The 18448-nt window shown below is 39.1% G+C and overlaps 1 protein-coding gene across 4 annotated transcripts in view; it reads left to right on the top strand.

Annotated features, from left to right (window-relative positions):
- Positions 1–18448, top strand: part of LOC115210994 (solute carrier family 49 member 4) — a 56752-nt gene that overhangs the window by 6681 nt on the left and 31623 nt on the right. The window contains exons 2-4 of one of the 4 annotated variants that reach the window (XM_036502489.1): positions 321–450; positions 10844–11187; positions 13387–13477. In XM_036502489.1, the coding sequence (XP_036358382.1) occupies positions 10863–11187; positions 13387–13477 (416 nt within the window). In that variant the 5' untranslated portion in view covers positions 321–450; positions 10844–10862. Of the gene's footprint in view, positions 1–320; positions 451–3213; positions 3363–6914; positions 7041–10843; positions 11188–13386; positions 13478–18448 lie in introns of those variants that run through there. The other 3 variants (XM_029779829.2, XM_029779831.2, XM_029779830.2) reach the window with 3 other exon arrangements.

The following is an 18448-nucleotide window of genomic DNA, read 5'->3' as shown; positions in this document are numbered from 1 at the left end:
TTCATTACTGTATTTTTTTTTTAGATGCTCTGTGTTTCTTTCAATTACTTTAAATATAACAAAGAATTTAGTAAAATAACTTAGTTATCATTCAGCTATTGTTAGGAACATAAATTGTGACTAAGGTTTGGTGAAAGATTTTAATTCAAAACTTATGAAAACAAGACATTTGTACTCAGAGCCAGAACCGTTTTTAGCCGGGTTGGTAATGAAAGGGTTAAAACTGATGATTAAGTATGGGTTGAACATTGAACATATTTAGTGTAGACCTATTGTGATCCCACTTCTAGTGATCACCGCTTGTGATTGTCATTTTTCAGATGGACGACAGTTCAAGATATGAGTCATGATTGCATAGTTTATCCAATATAAAGTATGGTCATACAAGAGGTATTATGGGATCACATCTAGGCTCACAGAGAAAGTAGATTTCATAAGTGGAAGATGCACGTGAGTACTTTGGGATAAGAATTCATGTGAAATAAAACCTCTCTGATACTCAGGAGGCTCACTAGAGGTAGTTGATAAATAGCATTTGTTATTCAGATAACCTTATTGTTAGTGGAGTTGAATGTACTGGAGGCATAGTAAGAACTGGGTGGCAAAATTTCATGGAGCTGAGTAAAGGGTAGATTATATGAGGCTTGCATATAAAGTGTGATACTGATGGTTGCAAGGTATGAGTCTTGAATGCAGAAGATTTGTGAAGACGAGAAAGAAATGAAGCAAGCATGCTTCACTGGATGTGTAATGTTAGTGTGTACAAATGACGAAGTATTACACGAGCTGAGAGAAAAACTGGATATAAGAGGAATCAGATGTAGTTTATAAAAGAGAAGGCTGTGCTGGTATTGGCATGGACATGTGATGCATATGGATGGATGATGGCAGGTATATAAAGAAGTTTTGAGTGATCTGTAGCTAAACTTGTGGAAGAAGGAGATTAAGGAAGATGTGGGACAAAGCAATGAAATTCAATCTGGAGCTGTCATAGCTTACAAAAGAAATGACAAAGTGGTGATTAACAACAGATTGTACTTGGAAAGACTTGATTGCTTCTGTCTAGAGTGGTCTGGAGATATCTGGATGTCTCATCCATTCTGTATCCATCAAGTATCTATCTGCCCCCCCCCCCCTTCTCCTACCTGTTTGATATCCTCTCATCTTTCTATCACTCTCCTTCTCTTCTATTCACTGTACCATGTTAGTCATGTAAAGAGGGATAACATTTAATCTCCTACCTCTCTCCTTCACCTCTTGAATATATAACAAGGTACCAAGAAAATGTGTTGAATCTGTTGGTATCAGATACATCCTCCATCACTCCTCTGAACTTCTAACCATCATTTTTCCCTCCCTGTAGGTCACTTGTTAATGACAGCCATCACTCTTTCACAATTTTTCTTATGATTGCTCACTTCTAGAGGCTTTCTTTCTTATGAGCTGACATTATTCTTCTAGACTGGCAGTCACCACTCTTGCTCCTCTCAATCACTTGTTATTGACATCCATCACTTCCTCTTATCACTCGTCATTTATACAACTATGTATCACTCTCTCTCTCTCTGTTAGTAGCAAACATACATCTGCAATAACTGTTTCTCTCCTATTGCCCTTTAATATTACAGCCTCTCTTATTACTCTCTACCATTACAATCTCTCTTCCATTACTCCTTATTGCATGTCTCTTCCATTTCCTCCTTTTCTACCACCTTGTGATCCTGCTCTCTTTGTTTCTTCCATCATACTCTTGCTTCTTTCATCTTCCCATCCTAGTTTATTTTTTGTCATTACCTCTTTGATTCACCTTCTTGTTCAGCTTGTTCTGAGAATGATTTAGTCTTACAGGTTACAAGGCAACCTCACTAGTGCTGGTGCCACAATAAAATACACTCTGTACACTCTGTAAAGCAGCTGGTAGTCATCCTTTCGGGTGTCAATAAATTAAATACTTGTTACGTACTGGTGTCAATCAAATCGACTGGCCCCTCCCCCAAAATTTCAGGCCTTGTGCCTAGAGTAGAAAGGAGTATTTAGTGTTCTATGTTTTGAGTTCAAATTCTGCCGAGGTCAACTTTGCCTTTCATCCGTTCAGGGTTGATAAATTAAGTACCAGTTGTGTACTGGTGTCAATCAAATCGACTGGCCCTTGCCCCCAAAATTTCAGGCCTTGTGCCTAGAGTAGAAAAGAGTATTTAGTGTTTTATTGGTTAAATTTTGCAATTCACTAAATTTGCCTTTCACCGTTCAGGGTTTATAATTAAGTACCAGTTGATGTATGGTGTTCACCCATCAAAAATTGTCAGGCCTTGTGCCTAGAGTAGAAAAGAGTATTAGTGTTTCATTGTAGTTAATATTATTGCTTAATTACTTTTAATCATACCACTGTACCTTTAAAAAAGACATATGAGATGATCATGGAAGGGATGCTTTTGCTTATAGCCTTGGTCAGGGCTGTCTTTGGATTAAGCAATAACAGCAAATCTCAGCACTTCAGAATAATGTGAATTGCAAGAATTTATTATTTAGCTTGTAGTGATCACCTCATCATCATCATCATCATCGTTTTACGTCCGCTTTCCATGCTAGCATGGGTTGGACGATTTGACTGAGGACTGGCAAACCAGATGGCTGCACCAGGCTCCAATCTGAGCTGGCAGAGTTTCTACAGCTGGATGCCCTTCCTAACGCCAACCATTCCAAGAGTGTAGTGGGTGCTTTTACATGCCACCGGACAAGGGCCAGTCAGTTGGTACTGGCAATGGCCACGCTCAAGTGGTGTTTTTTATGTGCCACCTGCACAGGAGCCAGTCCAGCAGCACTGATTTATGGTATCCTTGTAGTTTGAACATAAATCCTCAAACTGATAGTTTGCTTTTGTCAACTGCCATCTAACACTAGACAGACTTGTATCAATAGATGTAGCTTAATCATCGCATTTGCACCAGTCAACTTGTGCACCTACTTCATCAGCAGACATACATCTTCTGGTACAACAAACCATTAATCCATCTAGCTTTAGCAGACGTGCCTGTTATCATCTATTGCCCCAAATGGCAACATCATCCACTTTCTGATCAATCAACTAGTGCAATGAGTTAAGTATAATCTGTTGATAAAAATCTTACTTTATCAACAGACTACATCAGCAAATTCATAAGCAATCAGTGACTCAGTCCAATGCTTTATTAATAAATAATGCTGTTAAGAAGAGCTGATGTGGAAGAAAACTATTGTAGTGGAATTTCCTTGGAGGCAGAGCTTACCAACTGGTATTAGTACCAGTGGTTGTCAGGTATGCAGCCCAACTCAGAGAAGCAGGGTTATGAGTTGCAGCCCAGAGATGTAGTACTTCAGAAAAGGTATTAGTAGTCACAGTGATTTTGATTATTGTCAAAGTGGTAGTAGTTACAACAAACATATCAGCAATGGACTGCAGTCATTCACAAGGATAGCAGAACAGCTGTGAAACCCTCAATTCAGATAAAGCTGTTACCAGTAACCCAGATGTTGCCATATTAAGCAGTGACCAGCTTAACAATCACAGCAATAATTTATAGAGCTGTTGCTGGACTATTCTGTACTCCCCTAACTACCATTTGCCAATAATTTAAATACTTGTCTTTACATAACAAACAGGATTTTTTATAATTGATGCTAAACCTTTCTGTTATATGTCTACTTTCTTCCTCACACTGCACAGATGCACAATATAAAGACAGACATTCACTGATATTTCCATTTTTTACCCCTCCGCAAAAAAATCTCAAATTTTATTTACTTTGATTTCCGCGGGAAGGAAAATTTCATTGAAGTCATGTATCGCCTGACCTTCAAAACGTGGAGTAGATGAAATTTAGGCAACTGAAGAAGGGGAATTTTCCTTGTTTGTATGTCCTGTACTCTATTTCCTTGGTTTTGTGTTTATGTTTTCGTTTCTCATTGTGTTTGATGTTTTTTGGTGTCCTGTACCCATATATGCATGTATATATACATGTAGAGGTAGGTACGTACATATATGTATGTATATATGCATATGTTTTATTTATTTATTTATATATATATGACTGAACGCACGCATCCATTTCTAAGTAAGATTATTCTTAATATTATATATATTATATTGGTATGGTATTGGCATCCTTTCGTCTCGGGAGACAATGGAGTTGCGCCTTTTTTGTCCTGTACCCATATATGCATGTAATATACATGTAGAGGTAGGTACGTACATATATGTATGTATATATGCATATGTTTATTTATTTATTTATATATATATGACTGAACGCACGCATCCATTTCTAAGTAAGATTATTCTTAATATATATATATATATATATTGGTATTGGTATTGGCATCCTTTCTGTCTCGGGAGACAATGGAGTTGCGCATTTTTTTTTTTTTTTTTTTAGAGGGGACAAACAAGGGACAGACAGAGGGATAAAGTCGATTACATTGACTCCAGTGCATAACTGGTACCTAATTTATTGACCCCGAAAGGATGAAAGGCAAAGTCGACCTCGGCGGAATTTTAACTCAGAAAGTAACGGTGGATGAAATACCACTAAGTATTTCACCTGGTGCGCTAACATTTCTGCCAGTTTGCTGCCCTTATATATATATGTATGATGATGATATACATATATATAGAGACACATACACACACACATACATACACACACACATGGGAATGAGTCAGAAAGTAATGCAGTTTTTATGTACATTACTTTCTGATTCACCATTGTGTTTGTGTGTGTGTGTGTATATATATATATATTTATATATACTATCTTCTATCTTTCACTTGTTTCAGTGATTAGACTGTGGCCATGCTGGGGCACCACCTTGATGAATTTTAGTTGAATGAATTACCTTTTTTTTAAAGCCGGGCAACTGTTCTATTGATTTCTTTCTCTTTTGCTGAACCACTAAGTTACCTGAACATAAACATACCAACACCACCAGGTGCCAAGCAGTGGTGATGGACAAACACACACACAAAGACACACACACACACACACACACACACACACACACACACACACATGTACTCACACATACACACACACATGCACCTACACACTCAAGCATACACATGCACACACATACACGCACGTGTATTATTACCATCTTCATTGTTTTGTTGTCTAATTTTCCATGCAAACATGGAGCAGATGGAATTTGTCGAGGAAGATTTTCTGCAGCTGGGTGCCATTTCTATTGCCAACCCTCACCTGTTTCTGAGTAAGATGATATTTCTTTTATGGCTGGACATGTTCTCACAGAAGACTGGAAATGAATAACGCTGCTTATATGGCAGTGACACAACTACAAGGGGGTGCTGAAAAGTTCCTGGCTTTAAGGGTATCGCGAAAGGCTTGGTTGGAGGCCCAACCTTCTGAGTTCTTTTACAAGGCTTAGAAAAACGGAAGGATCGCTGCAATAAGTGTGTGAATCTGAGAGGGGAATATGTTAAATGAAATTATAATTAAATGAGCCTCTTGTATTTTCTTTTACTCAAAGCCAGGAACTTTCAGTATCTTGTGATGTCAAGACAAGAGGCTTCAAACACTCTCTCTTTCAGTTTCTGTTTCTGTTTACCATAACTGCTCACAAGGCTTTGGTCAGCTCAAGTTATAGTAGAAGATGTTTATCCAAAGAATCACCCAGTGGGTCTGAATCAAAGCTATGTGCTTGGGAACTAAATTTCTTAACCAATCGCAATATAGGCCACACTTAGCCATTTTAATGGAATATCCTTTTTTGAAGATGTCTAATAATACATTGTTTAAATTGTTTGAAAATTTTAATGAACTAACAATATTGGAATTAACTCTCTTGTTCATCATGATTATCATCATTTAAAGTTTACTTTACATGCTTGCATGGGTGAAGCAAAATTTATTGAGGCAGCTAAGAGTTGACAACAAGAAGGGCTGCCAGTCATAGAAAAGCTGCCTTGATAAACTTTGTCAATGCAGCGGCAAGCTGGCAAAACCGTTAACACGCCGGGCGAAATGCGTAGCCATATTTCGTCTGCCGTTACGTTCTGAGTTCAAATTCCGCCGAGGTCGACTTTGCCTTTCATCCTTTCAGGGTTGATAGATTAAGTACCAGTTACGCACTGGGGTCGATGTAATTGACTTAATCTGTTTGTCTGTCCTTGTTTGTCCCCTCTATGTTTAGCCCCTTGTGGGTAATAAAGAAACAGATAAACTCTATCAATACATGCAAGCATGAGAAAATGGATGTGCTGCTGCTGCTGCTGCTGGGTTTCTGTCAGTTTCCGCTTACCAAAATTCACTCACAGGATTTTGATTGGCCCAGGGCTATTGTAGAAGACACTTGTGCAAATGTCATGTAGTGGGACTGAACCCGAGACCATGAGGTTGGGAAGTGAGTTTCACAACCACACAGCCATTCCTACTCATTAAAAAATTTTTTTAAAATATCCTTAGAGGGATTTTTTGTCTTCTTGTTATTTGCATTATCTCAGCTGATAAAATTTTATCAACTTCCTATATTACATATGGGAGACCCTACCATAGTGTATCTCGAATGACATTATCTAATGTGCCCTTGCTTTTTTTGTAAAATAACAGGAATTTGTTATCTGAAAAGATTTTGGTTAGTATTTCTTGCAGTTAGAGCATCCACATAAAGCCCTTTTCATTCTTTTGCTCTTGTAGATATATGTTGACATCTCTGTATTGTTATTCTCTAAACATGATTATGTCATATATATATTTAGTTACTATATACTAAAGTATTTATCTCGTGATTTTTTTGTTTTGCTATAATTTGTTATTCTGTTGTTAGTTTTACAGTTACATTTCCCTATAAAACTGTAAACAAATCTGCTTAATACTTGTGCAATTTCTTCAGCATTTTAATTACTATTATTTTAGTAGTCCTAATTTACAGTACTTTCACTGCAGAACAAAGTGCAGCTCTATCACTAATGGCACGTACACTTTGTTCCTTCTGTGTTGAAATCTGTTGTATCAATTGAAAGTAGTCTATGTAACATATATTGTGGTGTAAGTAGAGCTATATTTTATTGCTTTTGTTGTTGTGTTGTGATGTATTTGTCTGCCTCTTTTAGAATTATTCCTAAAACACCTGTTATTATAAGGACTGTTTCTACTTTCAATCACATTCTGTTTATCTCAGTTTCAAGATCTTTATATTTGAAGTGTTTTTCCATTTTGTTTTGAGATGCATTATCATCTGTTAGGATTGATGCTTTGATCAAGAGATATTACCTTTCCTGTTGGCCTATGGCAACAATATCTGTCAGTTTGCCTTTATCTCCTTGTTTCTATGAATTGAAATATGAGTATGGTCACTTTGTCATTCTGGCAAATCCTTGACTATAGTCATTTTGTCATTTACTATTATTGATATTTTATGCATGTTGAGTATATGTAATTGTCTGCATCTTATTGAATCATTCCCAAAGCATTGAATATTATAGATATTGTTTCTGTTTTCACTTACCACATTTTGGTTATCTCCAGATCATTATATTTGGATAGTTTTCCCATTTAAAAAAAAAATATATTTTCCATCGATTATAATTGATAAATCATTTGTGACAATAACATTTGGTTGATATGGCTTCATCCCAAGAGTATGACCATTCTTGTCATTCTCTGATACCTTTTCTGCTGTGTATTTGTGCCGCCACTTTTTCTGTGAGTTTTTTTTGTAATGTACATCTTCTTGGGTTTACTTTTTCCACAGTTTCCTTCCACAATTAGAAATCAATGTATGTGTGTGTGTGTGTGTGTTCTATTTTTAATCATTTAAACTCTTCCTTTGAAGAAGGAGCTGGTTTCTTACAAAGATACAAAGTTCCATCTTTGGAATGTAGAGGACGAAAACAATGTCACATTTTAAACCTGAGAAAAGTCTTGCATAGTTCTGCTGTTTTGCTTAAAGATTGTATTTGTAATGTGTCAATTAGTTGCTTGATTTCTTTTTCGGAAAATCCAAGTTTATCCAGACTGACAGTTGGGCATAAGAAATTGATAATTAATTGGGAGTCTTTCAGATGGTTTATTTTTAAAGGCTTAATCAGTTTCACAGATTTTTCTGATTTTCAGAAGTTAGATATGATAGAAAGACATGGAGTTATGCTGCAGCTGTCTTGCTTCTGACTGGAGTTTGAAAATTCTCTTGTTTTCATGGAGAGAAGATGGCTCAATTTAATATCTGATACCTGTGATGGTGGCACGTAAAAGACATCATCTGAATGTGGCTGATGCCAGTACTGCCTTGACTGGCTCCTGTGTGCTGATGGCACGTAAAAAAGCACCCACTACACTCATGGAATGCTTGGCGTTCGGAAGGGCATCCAGCTGTAGAAACACTGCCAGATCAGACTGGAGCCTGGTGCAGCCTCCTGGTTTTCCACACTCCGGTTGAACCATCCAACCCATGCTAGCATGGAAAACGGACGTTAAATGATGATGATGATGATTGGCAAAGGATAGCTTAGAAATTTTTGTGTGTCTGCGTTAATGCCATGTGACAATATGTTTTTCTGTAAGTTAAGGCTAATATAGTTGAGTAAAATATCTAATGACAGTTTCAAATAATCAAGTCTCTCTAAATTTAATGTCTTGTGGTAGAGTGAACAGGAGTTGTTTAAGTGTCGACACATCACTAGATACATTCACTCAACTGTGTCATCCTTAATTTACAGTGCAAAAAATATTGTCACATGAGAAGACCAGTCAAGCCATGTGAGACTGTAGTTGTGGCCGATATTGGTGTTATGTAACTGGTGGTACATAAAAAGCACCCACTGCACTCGGTGATTGGCATTTGGAAGGGCATCCAGCCATAGAAACCGTGCCAAATCAGATTGGATCCTGGCGTAGCTCCTCAGATTACCAGTTTTCAGTTAAACCATCCATCCCATGCCAGCATGGAAAACGGATGTTAAATGAGGATGATGATGATGATGATGATGACATTAACTCACAGTGTGAAACTTACAAAAATTCCTGAGCCTAATTACTTGACCATCCTCTGTTAATCAAATTGTATACTAAACAGACACTAATTTGAACCATGTTTGCGCCACAAAAACAAGAAAATTTTCAAGCTCCAGTCAGAAGCAAGACTATTGTGACATAGCCCCATGTCTTTTTACCTCACTTAACTTTTGGAAATCAGAAAAATCTTTGAAACCAGTTAAGCATTTAAAAATAAACCATCTCAAAGACTCCCAGTGCATTTTCAACTTCTTTATTCTATATAGGCGCAGGAGTGGCTGTGTGTAAGTAGCTTGCTTACTAACCACATGATTCTGGGTTCAATCCACTGTGTGGAACCTTGGGCAAGTGTCTTCTACTATAGCCTTGGGCCAACCAAAGCCTTGTGAGTGGATTTGGTAGACGGAAACTGAAAGAAGCTCGTCGTATATATGTATATATATATATATATATATATGTGTGTGTGTGTGTGTGTGTGTCTGTGTTTGTACCCCCAACATCACTTGATAACTGATGCTGGTGTATTTACATCACTGTAACTTAGCGGTTCAGCAAAAGAGACTGATAGAATAAGTACTAGGCTTAAAAAGAATAAGTCCTGGGGTCAATTTGCTCGACTAAAGGTGGCACTCCAGCATGGTTGCAGTAAAAGAGTAAAAGAGTATATTTCTGCCTGTGTGGAATAAAATGAATCCTCTCCCCCTCTCTCTCCCCTTCTCTCTATATATATATATATATATATATCATCATCATCATCATCATCGTTTAACGTCCGTTTTCCGCGCTAGCACGGGTTGGATGGTTCGACCGGGGTCTGGGAAACCAGGGGCTGCACCAGGCTTCAGTCTGATCTGGCAGAGTTTCTACAGCTGGATGCCCTTCCTAACGCCAACCACTCCACGAGTGTAGTGGGTGCTTTTTAAGTGCCACCTGCACAGGTACCAGGGGAGTCCGGCATCGGCCATGATCGGTTGGTGCTTTTAACGTGCCACCGGCACGGAAGCCAGCCAAGGTGGCGCTGGCATCGGCCACGTTCGGATGGTGCTTTTTATGTGCCACCGGCATAGAAGCCAGTCGAGGTGGCGCTGGCAACGGCCACGTTCGGATGGTGCTTTTTATGTGCCACCGGCACAGGTATCACAACTACTATTTATATATATAGTCACCATCTAACCCATGCCAGCATGGAGAATGGATGTTAAATGATGATGATGATACATGTATATATACATATGTCTGTATATATGTATTTATATATGTATATGTATATGTGTGTATATATATATGTATATGTATGTATGTGTGAGTATGTTTGTATTTCCTTCTCTTTGATTTTGTGTAATTATCATAAATGAATGTCATTTGTTAATAATATTCTGTAAAGACATATCTGACCATAGGGAAGTGTTATTTTGCTTAGAAATAAGTAAGGGTTGGTGAGAGGAAGGGCATCCAGCTGTAGAAAATCTGATTGACCCATGCAAACATGGGAAATTGGATATTAAAACACTGAAGAAGATGTTAGATTTTGTAATCATTCTAGCAGCTGATACCTCTTTGTAGTCATGAACTATGTATAATCTGGTTCCTTCTTGTATTCATGGTCTATATAATCTTTCTCTGATTGGTTCTGGGTGGTGTATTCTCAAAGAAGGCAATATTTTTCTTGCTTTGCTGTATAATCTTTGTTATTTCATTTAACTTCTGGTTGAAAATATTGATTACTGTAGCTTATTGCTAGAACAATAGCTTGACAAACTACCACTACCACTACCACTGCTGCTGCTATCACCACTACCATTACCATTGCCACTACTATGTTTTTTCTTTGCATTTAGAGTCTCAAAGCTTTCCCTGATGGATAAAGAAAGTCGGAGTCTTGTGCAAGAGGAAAATTCTGTATGTAATTATGAAAGCAACCTTGCTGATACTTCACAGACATCTTCCATTGATGAAAATCAACAAAGCTTCAAAGTCTATAAGAGACGGTGGTACATTCTATCCCTGTTTGCATTTTTTGCATTTACCCAGTCTCTCCACTGGAATACTTGGCCTCCTATTGCTCAAACAACTAATGAATTGTTTGGTTGGACAATTAGCAATGTTGCTTTACTCACTAACTGGGGACCAATCACATATACTGTTTGTGCTTTACCTATATCTTGGGTGATAGAAACTAAAGGTAAGATATTACTTTTGTAATTATATTTTCAATTTTGTTTTATAATGGTTTGATAGGCCACAGAGGATCATAAAAACGGTGCATAAATCCCAATGCTTGTTTATTACAGGTAACATTATCAAAATGTCTGGAACTAATTAATCACATGTAGGTGAACTGAAGTATATAGATTGGCACTCCATCGGTTATGACGACGAGGGTTCCAGTTGATCCGATCAACAAATTAGCCTGCTTGTGAAATTAATGTGCAAGTGGCTGAGCACTCCACAGACACGCATACTGTTGTCAGGGAGATTCAGTGTGACACATAATAGGATAAAGCTGGCCCTTTGAGATACAGGTACTACTCATCTTTGCCAGTTGAGTGAACTAGAGTAATGTGAAATAAAGTGCACTGCTGGTTTTTGAACTCATGACCTTACAATAGTGATCCAAATACCAAAACCACTAACCCACGTGCCTTTACTTGAAGCATATAAAAACAAAAATAAATACCACAAACATTTCGTTTGATGCTCCACTTATTCTTCCATGCAATACCCTAATAATACAGCTGATAGTAATGATTGCTAAGAAATGCATCAAGTTCACAAATTCTGAAGGAGTGGGTATAATTGATCTGACTGACTTCAGCACTTCAGCTTTTACTTTATTAAGTGTGTTATTCAGGGACTTAAAGTAATGCCTGCGGCAGACCTGATCTCTCATCACATTATTTGGTCAATCAAATATACTTTGTCTACTCAGCCACTTCACTGTCATTGCATCTCATCATCATTTAACATCCATAATCTGGTTTGGGTCAGATAATTTGACTGGAGCTGGTGAGTCAGAGAGCTATACCAGACTCCATTGTCTGCTTTGGCATGGCTTCTACAGCTGGATGCCCTTCCTAATGTCTATCACTTTACAGAGTGTACTGGGTTTTTTTAATGTGGCACCAACATTGGTGGAGTTACCAAGTAACTTGCAAGGCAAAGACCCTTGACTGGGGGTGGAAGTAGTTTTTGAGGGAAGTGGCTTTGTGCCAGTTGAGAGGTTAAAGTATAATAGAGGAGTAGTAAAAGGTGTCTTGCTATAAAGGAGATACTTGGCTACCCCAGCTGGAAGAGAAAGGAGAGAAAAGAGAAATAGAGTTAGAGAGTAAGATAGGCAGACAGAGTGATAGAGGGTTGCATATCTTCATTCCACTTTCTTCTCTTCACTCAATAGAAAGTTATGTGGTTAACTTTGCTCTGCATCCTTCTGAAGCTTGATAAAATGAGTACTAGTCCTGGGTGGTGGACTCACTGAATTGATAGAATATAAATAGGATATCTTGCAGTAGTTATTCTATGTTTTTTTGCATTTTGATGGACTTACCTGTGTGGTTAGACTTAACTTGTCACCTGTAACTCTGTCACCTGGTCCTTAAGTACCTTTAGCAGAGTCCAGTCTATTGCAAGGATTCAGGTCAGGTCTCTAATTTGAGGATCCCTTGCTTCCTCCCACCAGTCTTAGAGGCCCTGTAAAGAATTATGAGCATTGCTCTTTCTCTTGATTTAGCAATAAAATGAAATGAAATAAAAATTTCTAGAAGAGGCCTTCAATAAAAACTATCAAGCCAGTCTTCTGAAAGTTTGTTGATTTTTAATGAAGGTTTGTTGTGTCTGAAAATATCCTTGTTTCCAGTTTATTGTTTACACCAGAGGCTGGCAAATTTCTTCATAACTTATTGACTCCAATCATGTAAATTTCTAAATTAAAATTAAAAGAATAAGAAATTTTTTTATTTATACTCAATAATTCTTTTGTTCTTTTGTGTCATTGCTACTTTTTAATAAGAAATATTTAAAGAAATTTAATAAAAATACTTGATGAAATCAGTCAAAACAATAAAAATAGAGTTGTAATATATTGATATGGTTGGAGTATCAACCCCTTGATATAATTGTAGTATCAATCCACATAGACCCCCCACATCCAAGGGTCAATAATAATTACTTTGCTGACTACTGGTTTACACTGTCTCTGTATGCTTTCATTTGGACTGTTTCTCAGAAAAGTATTTTTCCCAATTTATTTGAATTTCTACTCAAGTCATACCATATGATCTATCTTCTTGCTGATTAATGTTACATGAATTATCTAATCTCCACTTAAAATATTTCTAACATTTTAGTTAATATTTTAAAATGTCTCCTTGTATTTTTTTTTAAGGACTCCGGACAACATGCCTCATCACTTCTTTATGTCTTTTCCTTGGATCTGGTATCAGAAGCATCACATTAAAGACCCCATACGTTTATTGGTAAATCATTTTCTTTCGATTGTCTGTCCAGTACTTACTCCAAAAGTTGTGCAGGTTGTGCAAGCCATAAACGAGAATTCTGCTAGGAAGGTTACAAATTGTAGTGAATTTAGTGAGGAATTTAGTGTACAGGTTGATGTTTCACAAGGGTTCTGTCTTCAGGTACCACCTGTTATTTATTATAATTTTTATGACTACAGAAAGATTTTTGGATTGATTATTTTTTGTGTGTATGTTTGTGGGGAGGTGGGGTGGCATGAGAATGCTGATAATCTAGTTTGCATAGCAAAAGAGTTGTAGCAAAATCCTATAATCCTGAAGCACAGACTACAATCCAAAACACTGAAGGTTCTCATAGTAAAGAACAAAGTTCTAATCAATAGGAAAAAATCTCATCTCATAAGTAGCTTTTGGATATTCAATGCATATAATCATCATCATCATCATCGTTTAACATCTGCTATCCATGCTAGCATGGGTTGGACGATTTGACTGAGGACTGGCGAACCAGATGGCTGCACCAGGCTCCAATCTGATCTGGCAGAGTTTCTACAGCTGGATGCCCTTCCTAATGCCAACCACTCCGAGAGTGTAGTGGCTTCTTTTACATGCCACCAGCATGAGGGCCAGTCAGGCGGTACTGGCAATGGCCACGCTCAAGTGGTGTTTTTTACGTGCCACCTGCACAGGAGCCAGTCCAGCGGCACTGGCAATGACCTCGCTCGAATGTTTATAATGGGTTCACAAAAGGTAGAGTGGGATCCTTCGGCAGGCTGACAGAGAACCAACACTCTAGAAGTAATTAACAGTGGGAGTGTCCATAAAATGGAGGTTGTTGTAGGGAAAGCTTAGTAACTAGGGTAAGCAAAGGGTAGAACAGTTATAGAAACTATTGCTTCTGTTGACAACAAAGGATTTCTATCTGTGGCAAGAAGTATTCTGTAGGAAGTATGAATATAAATATGGTGCATGGTAGTGTGACATGAGCATAAAGTATGGGAGATTCATTCATTATCATCATTTTAACATCCGCTTTCCCATATTTGAATGGATCAGATGAAATTTGTTGAGACAGGTTTTCTATGACTGGATGCTCTTCCTGTCAGTACCCCTCACCTGTTTCTAAGTAGGGTAATATTTTCTTGTGACCAGACTTGTTTCACACAATATTGGAACTGAACAACACTGCTTTATAATAACCCTGTTCATTTACAACTATGGCACAATGTCAAGACAATTATGTGTCACACTGAATCTCCCTGACAACAGTATGCGTGTCTGTAGAGTGCTCAGCCACTTGCACATTAATTTCACAAGCAGGCTGATTTGTTGATCGGATCAACTGGAACCCTCATCATCATAACCAATGGAGTGCCAGTCTATATACTTCAGTTCACCTACTTATGATTAATTAGTTCCAGACATACATACATACATACATACATACATACATACATACATACAAACATGCATGCATGCATGTGTGTGTGTGTGGGGGGGTGTGGTTATAAATAATAATAATAATAATAATAATAAAAATAATAATAATAATAATAATAAAACATTGTGTACAGTACTCAGGTGCACTACAACTCATCTAAAGTGTATGTATAATCAGGTGTAATTTCGGCGGATTTCGGAAAGCACGAGGGCCCTAAAGGATGCAGTGTCATGGCAGTCAACAACCGACGCAGGCAGTTTATTCCATGCTTCAGCAACTCTGAGCGTGAAAAAATGTTTCCGAAAGTCATGGGAGCTGTGTTGTTTTCTGACTTTGTAGGCATGTCCACGTGTGTTGGACACAGGGAGATCAAAAAGGTGTTCAGTGTTGTTGTTGGTGAGGTGGTTGATAACTTTGTGGGTGTTTACCAAGTCCATCGCCAGACACCGGAGCTTCAGTGAATCCATGCCCAGGGAAACAAGGTGCTCAGAGTATGGTAGGTGTCTGATGGAGGGTATGCGTTTGGTTGCACGTCTCTGAACAGATTCCAGGAGATCAATGTTCCAAACTGATGATGCGAATTCCAAGTGTGGTCGTACCATAGCTGTATACAGCTTTAAATAGATGGCTGGAGAGCGGCTAACAAAAGTCTTGCTGAGTGATGCCATGACACCCTCGGCCTTCTAGACAATTTTAGAGATATGCTTTGTCCAACGCAAATCACTGCTGACAGTGATGCCTAGGTCACGCTCGCAAGAGGATTTCTTGATATCAGTGTTGTGGAGGGAGTATGTGGACGCAGGGTTTTTTCTCCCAAAATGCATGGTGGTACACTTGTCCACAGCCAGTTTCAGTTGCCAGTCTGTGATTCATTGTGTCCAGGTCTGATTGCAGGAAAGAGCTGTAGACAACAGGATCTGTCCTCTTGATTTCAAGGTACAGCTTGATGTCGTCTGCATATTTCAATACTGTGGCATTCTTTAAATTGGCATCTATGTCATTAATGTATGCCACAAACAAGAGGCGACCAAGAACAGATCCCTGTGGTACACCCGATGACATCTCATATGGTGTAGAATGCTGTCCTAGAACTGTGACTACCTCCTTTCGGTTGAGAATGAAGGATTTCAACCAGTTAAAAAGATCATCCCTCACACCCATTGCAGAGAATTTCACCATAAGCCTTTTGTGTGGCACAGAGTTGAAAGCCTTAGCAAAGTCAAGGTAGACAACATCCACCCATGAGCCACTGTCAGTGATCTGAGTAATGTCCTCAAGGAACTCGACAAGCTGATCACTGCAGCTGGAGTTAGGGACAAATCCATATTGTGAGGGTCGGATGAGACTGTGAGAGCTCCAAAAGTTCCAAAGTGTTTCTCTGACACACGATTCCATCAGTTTTGCAATACAGCTAGTGAGACTGACTGGGCAATAGTTGACAGGTGATGTGCGGTCGCCCTTTTTGAACAGAGGAATGACACTGGCAGTTTTCCACTGCTCCGGAGTAGCACCATTGTTGAGACAGTACTGGAAAAAAATAGAAAGCTGGTGTAAAAGGAAGTACCTGCCACATTTGAGAAGCAGGTATGTAACTCCATGAAGACCAGGGGAGGCATAGTTGCGCTTATTTTGAAGGTGACGTCGCAGCATTGCAGGTGTAAATTCCATAGTTGTTATGGAATTTGCTGTTAGAGATGGTGAAGATGGTACATTTTAATTTTCAACAGTGAATATGTTTGCATAGCACTCGGCAATGAGTTCTGCGCATTCCTTGGGATCGTCAGTGATCTGGTTTGTGTGAGGGTTGCGAAGAATGCACATATCTGCAGAAAACCTTGCTGTCAGGATTGGCTGCTATGCACTTCAAATTCAAGCACTGCTTTTTTTGTCACTTGCTTGAGATGGTTTGAAGATTTATTCCGCTTCTTCCTGTTGGTGTCTGATTTATGCAACTTGTATTCCCGTTCAGCAGTCCGACGTTCCTTCCTGGCAAGTCAGACCGCTGAAGTTTCCCAAATTGCACTTTTGGGGCAGTTCTTCTTTTTCTGTTAACGTTGCACTGATGCTGCACATGCTGCCCATATTGAGTCCAGGATACTCTGGAGTATAGTATTCACATCTCCAGAGTTGTAGAATTCACGCCAGTTTGGGTGCTGTAATTCAGTGTGGTACAGGTTCCAATCTGCTCTCTTCTAATCGAAGGAAGCAGATTGGAGATGGTTCAGATTTTTGTTGTTGCCCGCAAGAGCCAGATTGGCGATGATCATAGCATGATCAGAGTCGCCTAGAGGTTCCTCCGTAGTACAATTGATAACCGCTTCAGGAGTTGTGGTGAAGAGCAGGTCCAAGGTGTTGTCGCCTCTTGTTGGAGAGGTGACTACTTGTGACCAGTTTGAGTCCAGTACAAGCTCAATGAAATCGTTTGCACTCTGTGGCCAATGGAAGGTTTCCCAGTTGATCTCAGGATGATTGAAATCGCCTACAATAAAAACATAAGTGGCTGTTTTCCTGGCAGCAGCTCGGAGGATATCGCAAAGCTGAGTGTCTTGATGGTAATTTGGGGGACAATAAACAACGCCAAGCAGGAGTGTTGACACAGTCATACGTATGTCAGAGAAAAAAACTTCTTCTTGTGATTCGTTCAAATCAGCACAAGGAATTACCGAAAAATTTGAACGAACGTAGACCATCACACCACCACCACAGCGGTTAATGCTTTCCTTGCGGAAAAGGTTGTACCCAGTAATGTTGAAAACCCCATCACAGAGTAAGGAATGTGCCCATGTTTCCGTGACTGTGATGAAGTCAGGGTCAATACTTCTGACGTAGGAGTTGAACAGATGTATTTTGTTGCATAAACTGCGAGCATTTAAGGACAATTTGTACCCTGCTTGCAGTTTATGATGGTGTGTAGAGGATGGTAGGTTGTTCTAGTTTAGTTTCCCAGAGTTGCTGTAGTTTTTTTTCCATTTTCAGTTATTGTGGGTAGAGAGCACTCAGACCAGCTGGTATCTCTCTTCCACGTTTCACCAGTCTTAATAAATCTCCAGATTTGTCCATCTTCACGAAGACTGAAACTTTCTTGTAGAGCTGAGTTCCGGTTCAGGGAAGCCGCTACACGTAGCTTCGGACGTACATCGGGTGGTAAGCCTGGGCGTGTTTGGAAGGTAGTCCGATTTTCACGCCCAGCTTTAACTGAGGCCAGATGGTATGAGGTTGCCTCAGCGTGGTCTGAAAAAGACAGCTTGATGAGCCTGGGTTTTGGGCCAGGTTGTCCAAGGCGGAGAGCACCCATTGGGGGAACGCAGCCTAGGTCTTTGGCTGAGTTGGCAGCAAATGGCTGAAGATCAGCCATGTCTTCTGGCACCCCAATGGCAATAACTTCGTGGGTAGCAGAATCCGCGGTCTTAGATGCGGCAAGAGTACAGGGAGGTTCTTTAACAGAGCATTCCGATAAGACCCCTCATTGTGGGGTCCTACCTGAATGCTTGCTTTTATTCCTGCTACTTCCCCTCTTAAAGCACAAATCG

This window comes from Octopus sinensis, linkage group LG4, assembly GCF_006345805.1.
Source record: "Octopus sinensis linkage group LG4, ASM634580v1, whole genome shotgun sequence".
Lineage (NCBI taxonomy): Eukaryota > Metazoa > Mollusca > Cephalopoda > Octopoda > Octopodidae > Octopus > Octopus sinensis.
Note: the sequence above shows the minus strand (reverse complement) of the source record. Positions and strands in the feature narration are given on the sequence as shown.